Source organism: Esox lucius, chromosome 7 (assembly GCF_011004845.1).
Source record: "Esox lucius isolate fEsoLuc1 chromosome 7, fEsoLuc1.pri, whole genome shotgun sequence".
Lineage (NCBI taxonomy): Eukaryota > Metazoa > Chordata > Actinopteri > Esociformes > Esocidae > Esox > Esox lucius.
This window is the reverse complement of record NC_047575.1, coordinates 1,466,350-1,484,125: the sequence shown is the minus strand read 5'-3', so window position 1 is coordinate 1,484,125 and position 17,776 is coordinate 1,466,350. Positions and strand designations below refer to the sequence as shown.

At 43.4% G+C, this 17,776-nt stretch overlaps 2 protein-coding genes across 2 annotated transcripts in view; one reads left to right on the top strand and one right to left on the bottom strand.

Moving 5' to 3' along the window:
* LOC105009753 (carbonic anhydrase 4-like) overlaps window positions 1-9,613 on the top strand; it is a 36,940-nt gene extending 27,327 nt beyond the window's left edge. The window contains exons 3-7 of the mRNA XM_034293348.1: window positions 8,089-8,299; window positions 8,480-8,572; window positions 8,674-8,740; window positions 8,921-9,084; window positions 9,428-9,613. Coding sequence (XP_034149239.1) covers window positions 8,089-8,299; window positions 8,480-8,572; window positions 8,674-8,740; window positions 8,921-9,084; window positions 9,428-9,613 — 721 coding nt within the window. The remainder of the gene's footprint in view (window positions 1-8,088; window positions 8,300-8,479; window positions 8,573-8,673; window positions 8,741-8,920; window positions 9,085-9,427) is intronic.
* A 556-nt stretch (window positions 9,614-10,169) lies between these two features.
* asl (argininosuccinate lyase) lies at window positions 10,170-17,487 on the bottom strand. The gene is made up of 16 exons (XM_010869183.5): window positions 17,244-17,487; window positions 15,981-16,175; window positions 15,567-15,650; window positions 14,737-14,793; window positions 14,472-14,569; window positions 13,573-13,650; window positions 12,771-12,848; window positions 12,641-12,693; window positions 12,409-12,471; window positions 12,080-12,194; window positions 11,878-11,962; window positions 11,719-11,778; window positions 11,434-11,517; window positions 11,129-11,209; window positions 10,880-10,986; window positions 10,170-10,731 (listed from the first exon to the last, which is right to left on the bottom strand). Exons 1-16 carry the CDS (start codon window positions 17,256-17,258, stop codon window positions 10,587-10,589), a joined length of 1,398 nt encoding a protein of 465 aa, XP_010867485.1. The 5' UTR covers window positions 17,259-17,487; the 3' UTR covers window positions 10,170-10,586.
* Window positions 17,488-17,776: the final 289 nt, after the last annotated feature.

Here is a 17,776-nt window from a genome sequence, read left to right as displayed (position 1 = left end):
ATCCGGCTCACTTGTACTAGTTAATTAAAAAGAAATGGTTCATTTTGGCTCTCAAAACGGCTCCTCGTTTATTGCAAATATGACTATACAAATTTTATAATGAACCCAAATTATCTAACGGCCATAATAACATGTGCTGGCCTTAGTAAAGCTGTGGAAAGTAACTCTTTTATTTGTTAATTTATCTTTCACTGAAATTATGCATTTTAATCCCAGTAGGTTCCATGTATTAAAAAAATATGTTTAAAATCTTGTTAACAATAAAATAACTCTTCATTGTGTTGAAACATTTTTAATAGTTAAAGAACAGTATAACAGATCACAGTAGAACACAATAACAAAACATTGCAACACACATTAACTTATAATGTAAAATGGTTAATGGAAAAAATTACTAATTAATATTATTATTACCAGCTCAATGTGGCATTTGTTCTAATCATTGGCCAAACTATAAACTCGTTTCAAGGTTCAAAAGATGAGGAACTATTGTGTTATATAGAATTTCTTCATCTATCATCTTTGATGAGGTAATGACCTTTGGAATGTACTGGCCTATGGAGGTCTGGGTGGAAGGTTTGGTAGAGGCATTTGCTAGCATCAGGTAACACACTAACAGCAATTTTCAGCTATGGCAACTGGACTGTTATATGTTTCGTTTTTACTTGTTTTTTTTGTTGTTGTAAAAAACATCCAAATTAGAGTGTCACTCATGTTGGCATCCTAGCTACTGAGTCTTTTCACAGGTGCCACACAGTTTTTATATACAGGTGCTGGTCATAAAATAATGTATATCAACAAAAAGTTTATTTCAGTAATTCCATTATATTCATTAATTACACACAGACTGATATATTTCAAATGTTTATTTCTTTTAATTTTGATGATTATAACTGACAACTAATGAAAATCCCAAATTCAGTATCTCAGAAAATTTTAATATTACTTAAGACCAATACAAAAAAAGGATTTTTAGAAATGATGGCCAACTGAAAAGTATGAACATGAAAAGTATGAGCATGTACAGCACTCAAAACTGAGTTGGGGCTCCTTTTGTCTGAATTACTGCAGCAATGCGGCGTGGCATGGAGTTGATCAGTCTGTGGCACTGCTCAGGTGTTATGAGAGCCCAGGTTGCTCTGATAGTGTCCTACAGCTCTTCTGCATTGTTGGGTCTGGCGCATCGCATCTTCCTCTTCACAATACCCCATAGATTTTCTATAGGGTTAAGGTCAGGCGAGTTTGCTGACCAATTAAGAACAGGGATACCATGGTCCTTAAACCAGGTACTGGTAGCTTTGGCACTGTGTGCAGGTGCCATGTCCTGTTGGAAAATGAAATCTGCATCTCCATAAAGTTGGTCAGCAGCAGGAAGCATGAAGTGCTCTAAAACTTCCTGGTAGACGGCTACGTTGACCTTGGACCTCAGAAAACACAGTGGACCAACACCAGCAGATGACATGGCACCCCAAACCATCACTGACTGTGGAAACTTTACACTGGACTTCAAGCAACATGGATTATGTGCCTCTCCTCTCTTCCTCTAGACTGGGACCTTGATTTCCAAAGGAAATGCAACATTTACTTTAATCAGAGAACATAACTCAGCAGCAGTCCAGTCCTTTTTCTCTTTAGCCCAGGCGAGACGCTTCTGACGCTGTGCCTTATTCAAGAGTGGCTTGACACAAGGAATGTGACAGCTGAAACCCATGTCTTGCATACGTCTGTGCGTGGTGGTTCTTGAAGCACTGACTCCAGCTGCAGTCCACTCACTTTGTGAATCTCCCCCACATTTTTGAATTGGTTTTGTTTCACAATCCTCTCCAGGGTGCGGTTATCCCTATTGCTTGTACACTTTTTCTACCACATCTTTTCCTTCCCTTTGCCTCTCTATTAATGTGCTTGGACACAGAGCTCTGTGAACAGCCAACCTCTTTAGCAATGGCCTTTTGTGTCTTCCCCTCCTTGTGCAAGGTGTCAATGGTCGTCTTTTGGACAGCTGTCAAGTCAGCAGTATTCCCCATGATTGTGTAGCCTACAGAACTAGACTGAGAGACCATTTAAAGGCCTTTGCAGGTGTTTTGGGTTAATTAGCTGATTAGAGTGTGGCACCAGGTGTCTTCAATATTGAACCTTTTCACAATATTCAAATTTTCTGAGATACTGAATTTGGGGTTTTCAGTAGTTGTCAGTTATAATCATCCATCCATCAATCTTATACGGGGCCGGGTCGCAGGGTCAGCAGTCTAAGCAGAGATGCCCAGACCTCCCTCTCCCTAGACACTTCCTCCAGCACTTCCGGGGGGACGCCGAGGCGTTCCCAGGCCAGCCGGGAGACATAGTCCCTCCAACGTATCCTAGGTCTTCCCCGGGGTCTCCTCCGGAGGCATCCGAAACAGATGCCCAAGCCACCTCAGCTGACCCCTCTCGATGTGGAGGAGCAGCGGCTCTACTCTGAGCTCTTCCCGGGTGACCGAGCTTTTCACCCTATCTCTAAGGGATCGCCCAGCCACCCTGCGGAGAAAGCTCATTTCGGCCGCCTGTATCCGGGATCTTGTCCTTTCGGTCATGACTCAAAGCTTATGACCATAGGTGAGAGTAGGAACGTAGATTGACCGTAAATCGAGAGCTTCACCTTGCGGCTCAGCTCTTTCTTCACCACGACAGACCGATACATCGACTGCATTACTGCAGAAGCTGCACCGATCCGTCTGTCAATCTCCCGTTCCATCCTTCCCTCACTCGTGAACAAGACCCCTAGATACTTAAACTCCTCCACTTGAGGCAGGCACTCTCCACCAACCTGAAGTGGGCAAGCCACCCTTTTCCGACTGAGGACCATGGCCTCGGATTTGGAGGTACTGATTCTCATCCCCACCGCTTCACACTCGGCTGCAAACTGTCCCAGTGCATGCTGAAGTTCCTGGTTTGAAGGGGCCAACACGACAACATCATCCGCAAAGAGCAGAGACGAAATCGTGTGGTCCCCAAACCTGACCCAAACCTCCGGCCCCTGGCTGCGTCTAGAAATTCTGTCCATAAAAATTACGAACAGAACCGGCGACAAAGGGCAGCCCTGCCGGAGTCCAACATGCACTGGGAACATGTCTGACTTACTGCCGGGAATGCGAACCAAGCTCCTGCTTCGGTCGTAGAAGGACCAGACAGCCCTTAGCAATGGACCCAGGACCCCATATTCCCGAAGCACCCTCCACAAGATGCCGCAAGGGACACAGTCGAATGCCTTCTCCAAATCCACAAAACACATGTGGATTGGTTGGGCAAACTCCCATGAACCCTCCAGCACCCCATAGAAGGTATAGAGCTGGTCCAGTGTTCCACGGCCTGGACGAAAACCACACTGTTCCTCCTGAATCCGAGGTTCTACTATCGGCTATCAGTACCCTGGCATAGACTTTCCCGGGGAGGCTGAGAAATGTGATCCCCCTGTAGTTGCAACACACCCTCCGGTCCCCCTTCTTAAAAAGAGCGACCACCACCCCGGTCTGCCATCCCAGAGATACTGTCCCCAACCCCCATGCAATGTTGCACAGGCGTGTCAACCAAGACAGCCCCACAACATCCAGAGACTTGAGGTACTCAGGGCGGATCTTATCCACCCCCGGTGCCTTGCCTACCTCTGTGACTTTCTTGACTACCTCTGTGACTTCAGCCCGGGTGATGGACGAGTCCACCTCTGAGCCCTCATCCTCTGCTTCCTCAATGGAAGACGTGACGGCGGGATTGAGGAGATCCTTGAAGTACTCCTTCCACTGCCCGACGACATCCCCAGTTGAGGTCAACAGCTGCCCACCAGGCCTGATAGGACTCCTTCTTCAGCTTGACGGCATCCTTTACTTGGCGGTGGAGAACATGGTCCACTCTGACTCAATATGTCCAGCCTCCCTCGGGATCCAGTCGACGCACTGCCGGAGGTGGGAGTTAAAGATCTCTCTGACAGGAGACTCTGCCAGACGTTCTCAGCAAACCCTTACAGTATGCTTGGATCTGCCGAGTCTGTCCAGCTTCCTCCCCCACCATCGGATCCAACTCACCACCAGGTGGTGATCAGTTGACAGCTCCGCCCCTCTCTTCACCCAAGTGTCCAAGACATACGGCCGCAGGTCAGATGAAACGACAACAAAGTCGATCATCGACCTACGGCCTAGGGTGTCCTGGTGCCACGTGCACTGATGGACACCCTTATGCTGACTAGCACAGAAGTCCAATAACTGAACACCACTCAGGTTCAGATCAGGGGACCGTTCCTCCCAATCACGCCCCTCCAGGTGTCACTGTCATTGCCCACATGGGTGTTGAAGTCCCCCAGTAGAACGATGGAGTCCCCAGTTGGAGCACTTTCCAGCACCCCTCCCAGAGACACCAAGAAGGTCGGGTACTCTGCACTGCCGTTCGGCCCGTAGGCACAAACAACAGTGATAGACCTATCCCCGACCCGTAGGCGCAGGGAAACGACCCTCTCGTTCATCGGGTAAACTCCAACACATGGCGGCAGAGCTGGGGAGCTATAAGCAAACCCACACCAGCCTGCTGCCTCTCACCATGGGCAACTCCAGAGTGGTGTAGAGTCCATCCTCTCTCAAGGAGTGTGGTTCCAGAGCCCAAGCCGTGCGTGGAGGTGATCCCGACTATCTCTAGTCGGAACCTCTCAACCTCACGCACAATCTCAGGATCCTTCCCCGAAAGCGAGGTGACGTTCCACGTCCCTAGAACTAGTTTCTGTGTCCAGGGATTGGATTGTCGAGGCCCCCGCCTTCAACTGCCACCCTATCCTCTACACACCGACCCCTTATGGTCCCTCCTGCAGGTGGTGAGCCCACGGGAAGGCGGCCCCACGTCGCTCCCTCAGAGCTGAGCCCAGCCGGACCCCGTGGGGAAACGCCCAGCCACCAGGCGCTCGCATACGAGCCCCAACCCCGGGCCTGGCTCCAGGGTGGGGCCACGGCTGCGCCATTCCGGGAGACGTCACGGTCCTCAAAATGTTTTCCATCATTAAAGGATTTTGTTATAATCATCAAAATTAAAAGAAATAAACACTTGAAATATATCAGTCTGTGTGGAATGAATGTATACATTATACAAGTTTAACTTTTTTAATGGAATTACTGAAATAAATCTACTTTTTGATGATATTCTAATTTTATGACCAGCACCTGTACACATAATATATATAATTATATAATAATAATTGAACACATTCAGAGATAGTGTATACTACAAGATGGTAATACGAATGAACATTTTACGAAAGTGTTTTACAGGTTTTTGAGTTTTTTAAATATTATGGTTTATATGAATATTATTCAATTCCGTCATTGGCCAATTACATCAGTCAAGGGTTACATCTTAATGGGTTCACGATTCAGGCTATTCCTTTGGAATTATATTTTTGTTCAACGTTATTAATTAACAGTGGGCAACATTTTGTACAACATTGGTCTGGTAGGGTTGTAGGTTGGAAGAGGCGACTGATGGCGGAATAAGGTCTTGGGATTTCTGCCATTGTCAATCAAAAAATATTCTGAAAAGCTCAGATTAAGTATTATATTTATTTCCTTTATCCCAAACTTCAGAAAATCTCAGGGAAAATGGGGAGGGTGAAACAAATCATCCTCAAAGAGTTAAGAGATTCCATAAGAATAACCCACCTGTTAGTGTACCCTATATAAATTGTTTTCCTCTTTGCAATATGGAAAAAATTACTAACTCGGCCTTAGAAAAGTCCCTTCCCCTAGTCCAGTTGTTAAAATAATGGTTGTTGAGAGTAGTTATAAACTTCATCTTTGCCCTTTTTTTTCTCCTTTGTTTGCAATTTGTACAGACGGGTGACAAATTAAAGGGAAAAAAATTAAACCTGAACATAAATGCAGATGCTTTCGTACAGGTGTACTACATGATAAAATTAAGGAATTCACATATGAAAATGTTGAGAAGGCCCAGTTGACCTCGATTTTGGATCAAAATAACAAGGAAATCATTGTGTCTCTTACAGAATAACAATTCCCCCATCCACAGGGCATGATGGATCACTGAATGGTTTGATGAGTATGAAAGCAATGAAAGTGAATATGCTGTGGCTTTCACAGTCACTAGATGTTCTATTTTAGCCAATTGAACACCAATGGGATATTTTGGAAAGATGTGTTAGACTGCGCTCAACACGACCATCATCAAAATAACAAATGAGGGAATATATTTTGTGAAAAATGGTGTTCCATCCCACCAGTAGAGTCCCAACTGGGTTCCACAGTTAGTTTCAAGTGTTTATCTTTATTTGGCTTAAGTTAGTTAAAGGCTGACTTTGGGTGAAAATGCTGACCTTTTTTCCCACCGTCACGTCTTCCATTGAGGAAGCAGAGGATGAGGGCTCAGAGGTGGACTCGTCCATCACCCGGGCTGAAGTCACAGAGGTAGTCAAGAAACTCCTCGGTGGCAAGGCACCGGGGGTGGATTAGATCCACCCTGAGTACCTCAAGTCTCTGGATGTTGTGGGGCTGTCTTGGTTGACACGCCTGTGCAACATTGCGTGGCGGTCAGGGACAGTGCCTCTGGGATGGCAGACCGGGGTGGTGGTCCCTCTTTTTAAGAAGGGGGACCGGAGGGTGTGTTCCAACTATAGGGGGATCACACTTCTCAGCCTCCCCAGGAAAGTCTATGCCAGGGTACTGGAGAGGAGAATACGGCCGATAGTAGAACCTCGGATCCAGGAGTGCTACGGGGTGCTGGAGGGTTCATGGGAGTTTGCCCAACCAATCCACATGTGTTTTGTGGATTTGGAGAAGGCATTCGACTGTGTCCCTTGCGGCATCCTGTGGAGAGTGCTTTGGGAATATGGGGTCCTGGGTCCTTTGCTAAGGGCTGTCAGGTCCCTGTACGACCGAAGCAGGAGCTTGGTCCGCATTGCCGGCAGTAAGTCAGACTTGTTCCCAGTGCATGTTGGACTCCGGCAGGGCAGCCCTTTGTCGCCGGTTCTGTTCGTAATTTTTATGGACAGAATTTCTAGGCGCAGCCAGGGGCCGGAGGGTGTCAGGTTTGGGGACCACACGATTTCGTCTCTGCTCTTTGCGGATGAACTTCAGCATGCACTGGGACGGTTTGCAGCCGAGTGTGAAGCAATGGGGATGAGAATCAGTACCTCCAAATCTGAGGCCATGGAAAAGGGTGGCTTGCCCACTTCAGGTTGGTGGAGAGTGCCTGCCTCAAGTGGAGGAGTTTAAGTATCTAGGGGTCTTGTTCACGAGTGAGGGAAGGATGGAACGGGAGATTGACAGACGGATCGGTGCAGCTTCTGCAGTAATGCGGTCGATGTATCGGTCTGTCGTGGTGAAGAAAGAGCTGAGCCGCAAGGCGAAGCTCTCAATTTACCGGTCAATCTACGTTCCTACTCTCACCTATGGTCATGAGCTTTGAGTCATGACCGAAAGGACAAGATCTCGGATACAGGCGGCCGAAATGAGCTTTCTCCGCAGGGTGGCCGGGCGATCCCTTAGAGATAGGGTGAGAAGCTCGGTCACCCGGGAGGAGCTCAGAGTAGAGCCGCTGCTCCTCTACATCGAGAGGGGTCAGCTGAGGTGGCTTGGGCATCTGTTTCGGATGCGTCCGGAACGCCTTCCTGGGAAGGTGTTCCAGTCCCGTCCCACTTGGAAGAGACCCCGGGGAAGACCTAGGACACGCTGGAGGGACTATGTCTCCTGGCTGGCCTGGGAACGCCTCGGTGTCCCCCCGGAAGAGCTGGAGGAAGTGTCTAGGGAGAGGGAAGTCTGGGCATCTCTGCATAGACTGCTGCCCCCACGACCCGGCCCCGGATAAACGGAAGATGATGATGCTGACCTTTTTTGTAACTTCCCCAATAGCATAATTACTCACAAAATATAACATATTTAATATGTCAAACCCAATAGCTGTATAACTAAGAGATAAAAGTAAAGTTGTCCAGTGACCCTTGATCAAGTATGAACTCATCTTGTTAATAAGATTCAAAGAAGCAAGCAAAGTATTAGCAAAATTGTATATGTCCTCCTCTAGCCCACTTCCCTCTGCCTGGGTCTCCAACTGACCAAAATATAGAAATAGGATTCAAGACAAAGGGGTACATAGAAATTTTACTACTGGTTCTGTCTGTTCACTTCTAGTCCAATTCTTGCTGCCTTGGTCGGTTCAGGTCAGTGGAGGTGGTCTGCCAGGTTGGTATAGGGGAGTTCAGTTCCATCTTCACTGGGGTGTGGATGCTAGGCCTGGGTCTGAACACACTGTGGACGGAGAACAATATCCGATGGAGGTACACCATGAGGACTGGATAGACCTTTTGCAAGTTTTAAATGTTTCTAAGAATAGCTATAACATCATATGCAAAACATTATTTTCAATGCCTGACACTATGGCAGCATTTTTTCATTGAAGTTACAATACACAACCTTATCTAAGAGTAATTTCTTGCGCTTTCTCCCTCTCACGTCAGATGCACGTTGTTCATATCAAAGAGCCATACAATAGTCTGGAGGAGGCTGTGCATGATGCAGCTGGTATAGCTGTGCTCGCCTTCCTGTTTGAGGTAATGATGAACTCATACAATTTCCAAACCAAGTTCAACAAAAACATGTCTAAAAACAGGTTTACCATAAATTTGGCTAATTTCGGTGTTGTCGTTCCCAGAGGTCCACCAATGATCACCCTCATTTGAACTCTCTGATAGAAGCTTTGGGAAGAGCTCAAAATAAAGGTAGGCGTGACATTCCATTCAAACACATTTTTATTGTACTTTGTTGTACCAACTTGAACCAGCAACTTTTAAGCAACTATGTTGGATACATACCAGTCTGGTCAAAATCAGCTGGATGAGCCCAGAGTCAAATATTCTCCCCTTTCTCATTGTTCTTCCCCCTTACCCTTCCATTCTCAGGGAATCAAAGCACGGTTCCGGGTTTCAAACTCTGTAACATTATTCCTGCATCACACAATCTCCACAACTACTATCGCTATGTGGGCTCCATGACGACACCTGGCTGTGAGCAGGCGGTTGTTTGGACACTGTTCCACAAGACCATCCCTATCAGCAACAGACAGGTAAGAGACAAATTTCACTGGGGTAAGGCTCAGTGATTTCTTTCTTAGTAAAACTGATTCCTCTTTAAAGTGACAGTGCAATTAAATTACATTTTCTTTTTCGGTATTATACAGTACTTTTCACACTAAAGAACACTTAACGTGATGAAAATGCCCTTTTTGTGTAAGAAATGTTTGTGGAAAAGTTGTGAATATTCAAGCCATTCTGGTGGGATGGAGTTTTTGACCCAGATTGGACCAGTCATAATTAATTTGCATAATGTACTATGATGAATGCATGATGACAAAGACAATATTCCACTTAGTCTTCCAATCCTCTCCTCCCTCTTACCCTCCTCTTTAGCTGCGGTCAGTAGCTCAACAGGCTCGGTTCTGGACGGGTCAGCCCATGGTAGGGATCTTTCGGCCTGCCCAGCATCTGAACAGCAGAACTGTGTACCGGTCAGCAACCAGCCTGGTTCAGCCTGATATCAGCATATGGCTATTATGTCTTGTGTCTATACTGAAGGGCTTGTGTGTGCTGCACTGATGGAGCTACCAGACAAAGATGCCAATTCCACCTTCTAAACACTAATTTGACAGACATATACAATTAAGTATGGTTATCTTCTGGTAGATTAGAGCACTATATTGCTCTCGGGTGGCATTATATTTAGATTTTTTTTCTTTGTATATGCAAGATACGATTTGACAGGTTAATACTTTAGACTACAGCAGAGAAGATCTGGTTTTATCGTTTTTGGACACATGCATCTGATTATGGTGACGGAGTCTGTTGATGACACTGCTTTTCTGTTAAATTAGGCATTTGCTGTCAATGTGCTTTATATTCTGTCAACAACACTTAGAGACAAGATTTTCTGAGCAAGATATGTTTAATAAATCATAAACAAATTAAGACTTTGACCTCAATGTCATTTTTAATATACAGCTCAGGAAAAGATTAAGAGACCACTGCACCTTTTTATTTCCTTTCCAAAAATTTTGAAAAGGAAAGTTTTGAGTGAGGAACAGAAGCGTTAAATTTGCAATGGTCTGTTAATTTTAACCCTTCTGTTCCTCACTCAAAACCTTCCTTTTCGATTTTTATTGGAAAGGAAAGAAAAAAGTGCAGTGGTCTCTTAATTCTTTCCAGAGCTGTATATACAACTGTAACCATGGCATCAAAATATACATTGTTTATAGTTTTACTGTTTATAAAACTAGTTTTTTAAATGCACTTTAAATGGCCTGAGCAACACAGCAGCTATACAGAAGACATTTATGTCTTGAGTATATAATGAATTGAGAGAAATGGGAAGTGTTGTTGTAAAGAATGCTGTAGTCAAACAAATCAAACATTGGTTCTTAACGAATGGGGGGCCATTTTCAAAAGATGAAATGTGGCAAAGGGAGACTATATGGAAACTCTAAGTTAATGTTCACACAAGTATTTTATGTGAACCATCCAGAGGGATGTTTAAATTCCCTATAAATTGTTCTCCTGCTTATAATATTTTATGTCACCATGCCTGTTTCTTCAGCCAGGTTCTCAGGTGTTCCACCTGGGCAGCAACACTACTCTTGGCTGTGCCACCAGGGGCGCTGTACTGCTCCACGCTGCTACTATAGTCCCACACCGCAGACACATCACTGGAAAACAGAGGGCTAGAGAGAGAAAGAGAGTGGAACAGATGTGTGGGGGAGGGGGGTTGGTGATGTGCAAAGGGTAAAGTGAGGAATGAGGAAATAAAAGAATGTTAACATTAAAGGTGTGAGTGACTGCTTTCCTGTATGCAGGCATGCATGCGCTTACCTGGCAGTGCGTAGCTCCTCCACAGTCAGTTGGTTTAAGAGAATGCTTTTAGATTCAGCCAGAAACACAGCTTTACCTGAGATACCATGAGCCTCTCTGAATGGCACCTGACACAATAACAGAAAGACAGAGACAATATCAAATACACAGCTGTCACACAGAAACAAATATACTAATAGTTGAATTAAATTTAAACCACACACGATCATTGCAATGAACACACAACACATGTGGTTACTTAATACTCACCCCCTTTCTGACAAGGTAGTAGGCCAGATCAGTAGCCAGCATGTCAGGACTAAGAGCTGCTTCCATCACACCACGGTTGATCTGACACAAGAAAAAGAAAATCTGCCAATTGAAGTGGTTGTGAAAGGGCTGATTTAAGTATAATTTGGAGTAGTGTCCCTGGTTCAAATCAGTACCTTAAAGAAAACAACAAAAGTGTAACTGGCTTCCATATCCAGATTTGAGTTTCAGAGTAAGGCAATTTTGAGAGTAGGGCACTGCTTTTTATCTAGGCTGTATTGGGTCATTTGTGGTATTTATCTCACCTTTATAGTGGACAGAACACCTGTGGTGACCTGAAGCACAGCATGCACAGTGTCATAACAGTCAAACATGGCCTCTTTATCCTCCTACAGAAAGTGAAAGAAACCATTATTACACACACACACACACACACACACACACACACACACACACACACACACACACACACACACACACACACACACACACACACACACACACACACACACACACACACACACACACACACACACACACACACACACACACACACACACCCCCCCCCCCCCCCCCCCCCCACCCCCTACCTGGAGATCTTTGTTGTACGTACTGGGTAGGCCCTTCAGGGTCATCAGAAAGCCTGCACACTGAGGGACACAGAACCGAGCACAACACTTATATAATACCATTAACAACCTAAAGGAAGACATTCATTATAACTAATAGTGTTTCAGTTGGGGTCTTACTCTGCCAAACACACGGCCTGCTTTACTCCTGATCAACTCCAGGCTGTCGGCATTCTTCTTCTGTGGCATCAGACTGCTGCCTGTGCTAAACACACATACAGCACCACCCACACACACATTGTTACAAAGATTGTTACACAGGCATGAAGTAATAGGACGTTTGCTTTGAGCTCATAGCCATATCACATACTTATACACCCACCTGTATGCATCAGAGAGTACAAGGAAAGAGAACTCCTTGGTGCTGTAAAGCATCAAGTCCTCAGCCATCTTACTGAGGTGAGTCAGACACAGAGACGCCCAGAAAAGGAACTCAGCTGGGATGGAGAGGGACATTTAAAAAAATAATATGTGTGACAGTTTTACATACATGGTTATTTAAGCTGGTGTCCATCTTTTTTTGCAATATATGCATCAGCTATGGTGGCTTTGAAGCCTCAAATGACGCAGTACGCATTGACCGTTAGTAAATGCCAATATTTCTCATCTTCACATATTCTCATTGTAATGAAGCTCATGTGGTGATCATACCCACAAAGTCCCTCTGGCCTGTGGCGTCCATGCTGTTTATGCTGATGTCATCAAAGGCCAGCTCTACATGACCGAAGACACAGTCAATCCAAAACATTGTCTTTAAACCTTTGTATAATACATTTATAGCATTATAAATGCATTATAAGCATTCGTAACAGCTCATGGCCCCCATAACAGCCTATTTAAATACTTTCATAGTCGCTTATTATCCATGCTGTCTGACTCTCACCTTGACGTAATAGCTCCCTGTCAATGTTGAACGGGGTTCCTGCTATCGCTCCACTGATAAAGAAAAGTAGACAAGGTATAATGTCTATAATTGACCTGTCATAGCAGTGTGTGTGTCTGCGTGTGTGTACCTGCCCAAGGGGAGCACATTGACTCGTCTACGGATCTCATGTAGCCGTTCCAAATCCCTGCTCAGGGCCACTGCATGACTGGGGGGAATAACAGAAATCTGCTTAATAGAATGACATTATATACTTGAGCGACAGTCATAGACATACAGATGAGTGACACATTAAAGGAAAAACCTTAATGAGCGAAGGAACGTGAATTTACATGAATGCAGATGCTTACATTCAGGTGTACTGCATGATACAATTAAGCTCTGTGGCATGTATAAAAACGCGGAAGAGGCTTAGCTGATCTTGATTTTGGATGAAGATGGCAAGAGGAAAGGATCTAAGTGACTTTGAAAGAGGGTTCATTATTGGGTCTCTTCCAGGACGACAATGCTCCCATCCACAGGACACAAGGGGTCACTGAATGGTTTGATGAGTATGAAAATGGTGCGAATCATAAGCTATGGCCTTTACAGTCAACAGATTCAAACCAACTGAACACCTATGGAAGACAGCCCTCTCCACAACATCATCAAAACACCAAATCAGGCAATATCGTGTGGAAGAATGGTTTTCCATACCTCCAATAGAGTTCCAGAGACTAGAATCTATGCCAAGACACTTTGAAGCAGTTCTGCATTATATAAAGGTTTTTGTTTAATTTGTCACCCGTCTGTATCTGCTGTTGATCAAACATAATTGACTTCATATTTCATCAATTTCTGTCCACAAGCCTCTAATAAAAAGCAGATTTTAGACACATTATTTAGGAACATTGCAATGATAACCGAGAGTACAGAAGGAACTGCTACTGTACCTCAGAAGCCAATGGCTCCATCTTATTGGCTGAGCTCTCTGCATGTGGGTGTACCCAGGAAATAGGACATCCATCTCTCTAGGCATAAAAATACAACAGGTCAAACAGGGTGAGCTTATATTCATTCTGTTCCACACAAAACAAAATTGCATAACCAAAATTCCCCAGAGTAACCGTCAAGGGGGTGGGTTCAAGGAAAAGAGTAAGATATTGTTGAAGACCAGCCTTGGATTAAATACGATTTCTGTACGTTGCTCAAGGACATGATTCTTTTAAAACACCTAGTCAGCTTGGGATTTGAACTATATTGAACAAAACTAGAAAAAGTTAAATTGTCTAAAGAAAATGTGTGGTCTTATTAAAAGCAGAATGCTTAAAATGCATAAACAGTTTGCATACTGTAGTGAAAAAGGTTATAAGGTTGGAACTATGCTGACAATGGTCATGTGTAGAATATAGTCAACATGAGGTTTTACATGATTGATAAGTTTGTGAGTTTTTACATGTTTAACAGTTTAAGTTATTAATCAAGTCTCTAGCATGAACAATTACAAACCTACAAAAAATGTGTGCCAGAGGTAGGCAAAATATATGGGGTAAGACAAGTGAGAGGTATTAACTAGTTTAGTAACCAACCTTTGTGCATCAAGTACTAACCAATTCATTGTACCATAATTGATCATTTTAAATGTCTGATCTAAGATATGCTGCAGGTTTCTGCAAGAGCACTTTTGTAGATAATCTTAAGATGGTCTCTCTCTTTTCTTTCTTAATGATGAACCCATAAACTGTCACCAGAGAAATTAATCAAAGGTCTCAGAACATTCAAACTCTGACATACCATAAATTCAGATTTGACCTCTTTAGTCAAAATAGTGATTGTTTGTATCTTTACTTACACTGCTGCTCTCTCAACCATGGTTGTAATGAGCTGGAGAGCGTTTCTCTTCAGAGTGGAGATAGCATCCCTCAACCACAATCTCATGTCAGTTACCACCTGATCAACCAACAGAAATACAGCACCATGACCTTGAGCCAATCATCAATCAACAGAAATATAATAATGAATTAACTCATCTCAAACTAGTCATTTTTCCTTTTTTAAAAAAGAACAAAAATTCTATGAACCCAAAGTCTGCATGTTCAGAAGAACATTGCTCTTACCTGGTCATTTCTGCTCCTGCCGGTGTGTAACTTCCCTGCTGGCTCACCAATCAACTCCTGAAAAAACAAAAACACAGAAACACATATACTACTCAAAATAATTAAGGGAACACAATCATCACAGCATAACACCAAGTCAATTAAACTTCTGGGATATCAATCTGTTCAGTTAGGAAGCATAAATTATTGTGAATCAATGTCACCTGTTTCGGTGCAAATGAAAGTGACAACAGGTGCACTGGAGAGGTAACAGCAAGACAACCACCAAAATAAATGGTTTTGCAGGTGGTGGCCCAAGACAATTGCGCTCTCCTTATCCCTCCTGACTGATTCTTCTCAAGTTTTGCGTTTTGCTAATGTCCTTGTCACCACTGGTAGCATGAAGCAGTACCTGCAGCCCACTCTGTTTGCACAGACAGTCCAGCTCTTCAAGGATGGCACATCCATATGTGCCATCGCAAGAAGGTTTGCGTTGTCTCCCAGTATAGTCTCAAGAGCATGGAAGAGATAACAGGAGACGGGCCATTACATGAGGAGTGCAGGACAGGTCCATAGAAGTACATCTACCCAGCAGCAGGACCGGTATCTGCTCCTTTGTGGGAGGAGGAACACTGCCAGAGCCCTACAAAATGACCTCCTGTGGGCTACTTGCGCATGTTTCTGACCAAACTGTTACTTTGACTTTCAGTGTGAGTTTGAATCCAGCCATCAATCGGTTGGTGATTTTGGTTTCCGTTGACCGTTGTTACATAATTTTAATTAATCACACAATGTACAGTAAATATTTTGATCTTTAATATTTCCTTCATCGAGACCCGTCCACACTTCACCTTCAGCCTACGCTCATTTGCTGTGTGGATATCCTCATCTCCAGGCTTGACCTCAAAAACACCTTTGGACCACTCATCATGGATCTGAAACAGACACACGCACTCGTACAGGTAAGTGAAGTTTAATTACCTTTCAGATCCACAGTACGAGATGGGTTCAAGTTATGCATTAACTCTTCAGTTTCTGTACCAAAATAGTGGGCAGGATATTTTGAAACTGTGCTAATAGTCAACATTTAGCCATGTATGCATAGCCTATAATATTACCCAGAAATTATTAATGAATTGTAAACCTTTAGGGACAGTGATTCACATGATTTTTCCAGTACAGGCCAGTACTTACACAAGCAAATATTAGTGTTTTTGTAGTATATCTATACTCCATATCAATATCTTGAGGTAGTGTATTTTTACCTGATCCATCCCATGAAGGATATTTTCCATCTCTTCTGTAGTGACCAGCTCAGCTTTCTCCAGGGCTTTCACATACGCCTTGCTACCGCGGATGTCTGCGTCCCACATTCGCTTGTCGTAGGCAATAGACGCGTTGAACATCTCCATGATTGGGTCCGTATCGCCAACGAACCGACCCCCCCACAGTTTACTCCCCTGATTGAAAGACACACATTCAGCAAGGTGAAGTTAATTTTATATTGGACATTTGGTGGATATTCGTTCTCTTTTCAATACCACTGAAGTCAAGCGTTCCATGACTATGAAAATGACCGATTTTGAATCGGAATAGGATGAACTACAATCCACCCTTTTTTTTTATGATTGTTTTTGGGCCAATTTCTGACTTCAATCGTCAACTGCTCCTACAAGAAGTGCTGTAATAATATACAACGTACATATTCTGAATAGGGTAAGGATAATCCACGGCCTTTTAAGAATATGTACTTTTTATAATATTACAAAAATAAATATGTTTTCTTGTACTGAAGTCAGAAATTGGCACAAATTCAAATTCCTAATTTTGAAAAATTCAAAGGTGTGGATTGTAGTCCATCATACATTTTCATAGTCATGGTAAACTTGACTTCATAGCTATTGACAAGAGAATACAAATATACATCCAATATCCATTATCAAACTAACTTCACCTCGCCACACAATCAGGTAGACAGCGAGCGAGAGAATGCTTCATTGAGAAATGCGTACAAAAAGCAAGAAAACATTACTTAAACCTGTCAGCACTATTTATTGGGGGGGAATATACCGTGGTAAAGAGTTTTACATTAGATATTTGACGGATATTCAGACATTCAAAGCTCAATACCTCGGAAACAATTGAAGCTACAGTCTTCGGGTTAGTCTAGTTATGGTATCGTGCCATTTGGAAACTCCTGTCGGAATCGAGAAAACGAGACCTGTACAGTGTTGTCCAACCTTTTTCTTTCATAAAGAGACTAACTCGAGGCCTGTAGCTTCAATTGTTTGCGAGGTATTGAGCTTTGAATGTCTGAATATCTGTCAAATATCGAACGTAAAACTATATTTACAACAGTGGGAAATATCCCACATACAAATAACCATAGATTTTTTTTACAGATCAGTTATGCAAGCTTCTGGGTAGCTGATTTAATGGCAAGTCATACAGAAACAAACATGGAAAACACACGTGGACGAGCTAAGCTTTTTTTCAATCGTTTTTGGCGATAAATCGAAAATCATTACCTCCGTACTCGCCATTATCCTCTATCGAATGTGTTGTAGCTAGCGAACTCTCCAGGATTTGCAACACTTGCTAACTGTGCAAAAATTATGTAGCTAGGGTGTCACGACACTTAACTTTATATTAAAGATTCGGATTTTGATGCCAAAGTCCGTCAATACCACATCAACGAAACCTGACACAAAATATATTATCTGAATCTGCTGACGATAGAGGAATCAACCAAAGCGTCATCAGCGTTTTGTATCTGCGTCTTGTGAGCAACATTAAAGAAACACTTTCGGGTCACGAAAATCTGGAATATTTCAAAATAAAAGAGACCAACGAATTACTTAAAAACGGAGATAAATTGAGTTTATTGTTTGAGAACATGTACCTCTCAAAACATTGACAACAATTCATATATGATCATATATAGAGTATTTTCAATAAAAAGTGGGTATTAAAACACGTTCCAAGGGCAAAATTCAGACAATGCCAATGACTGAATATGGAATACATATTGCCTCATAGCTCATAAACTATTGAATATTCC

What these genes read in the sequence shown, in the direction of transcription:
- asl (XM_010869183.5), bottom strand. An exon ending in TCCTTCATGGGATGGATCAG is followed by an intron (nt 15,651 to 15,980) that starts GTAAAAATACAC and finishes TGTCTGTTTCAG; the next exon opens with ATCCATGATGAGTGGTCCAA. An exon ending in ATGGTTGAGAGAGCAGCAGT is followed by an intron (nt 13,651 to 14,471) that starts GTAAGTAAAGAT and finishes TTTTATGCCTAG; the next exon opens with AGAGATGGATGTCCTATTTC.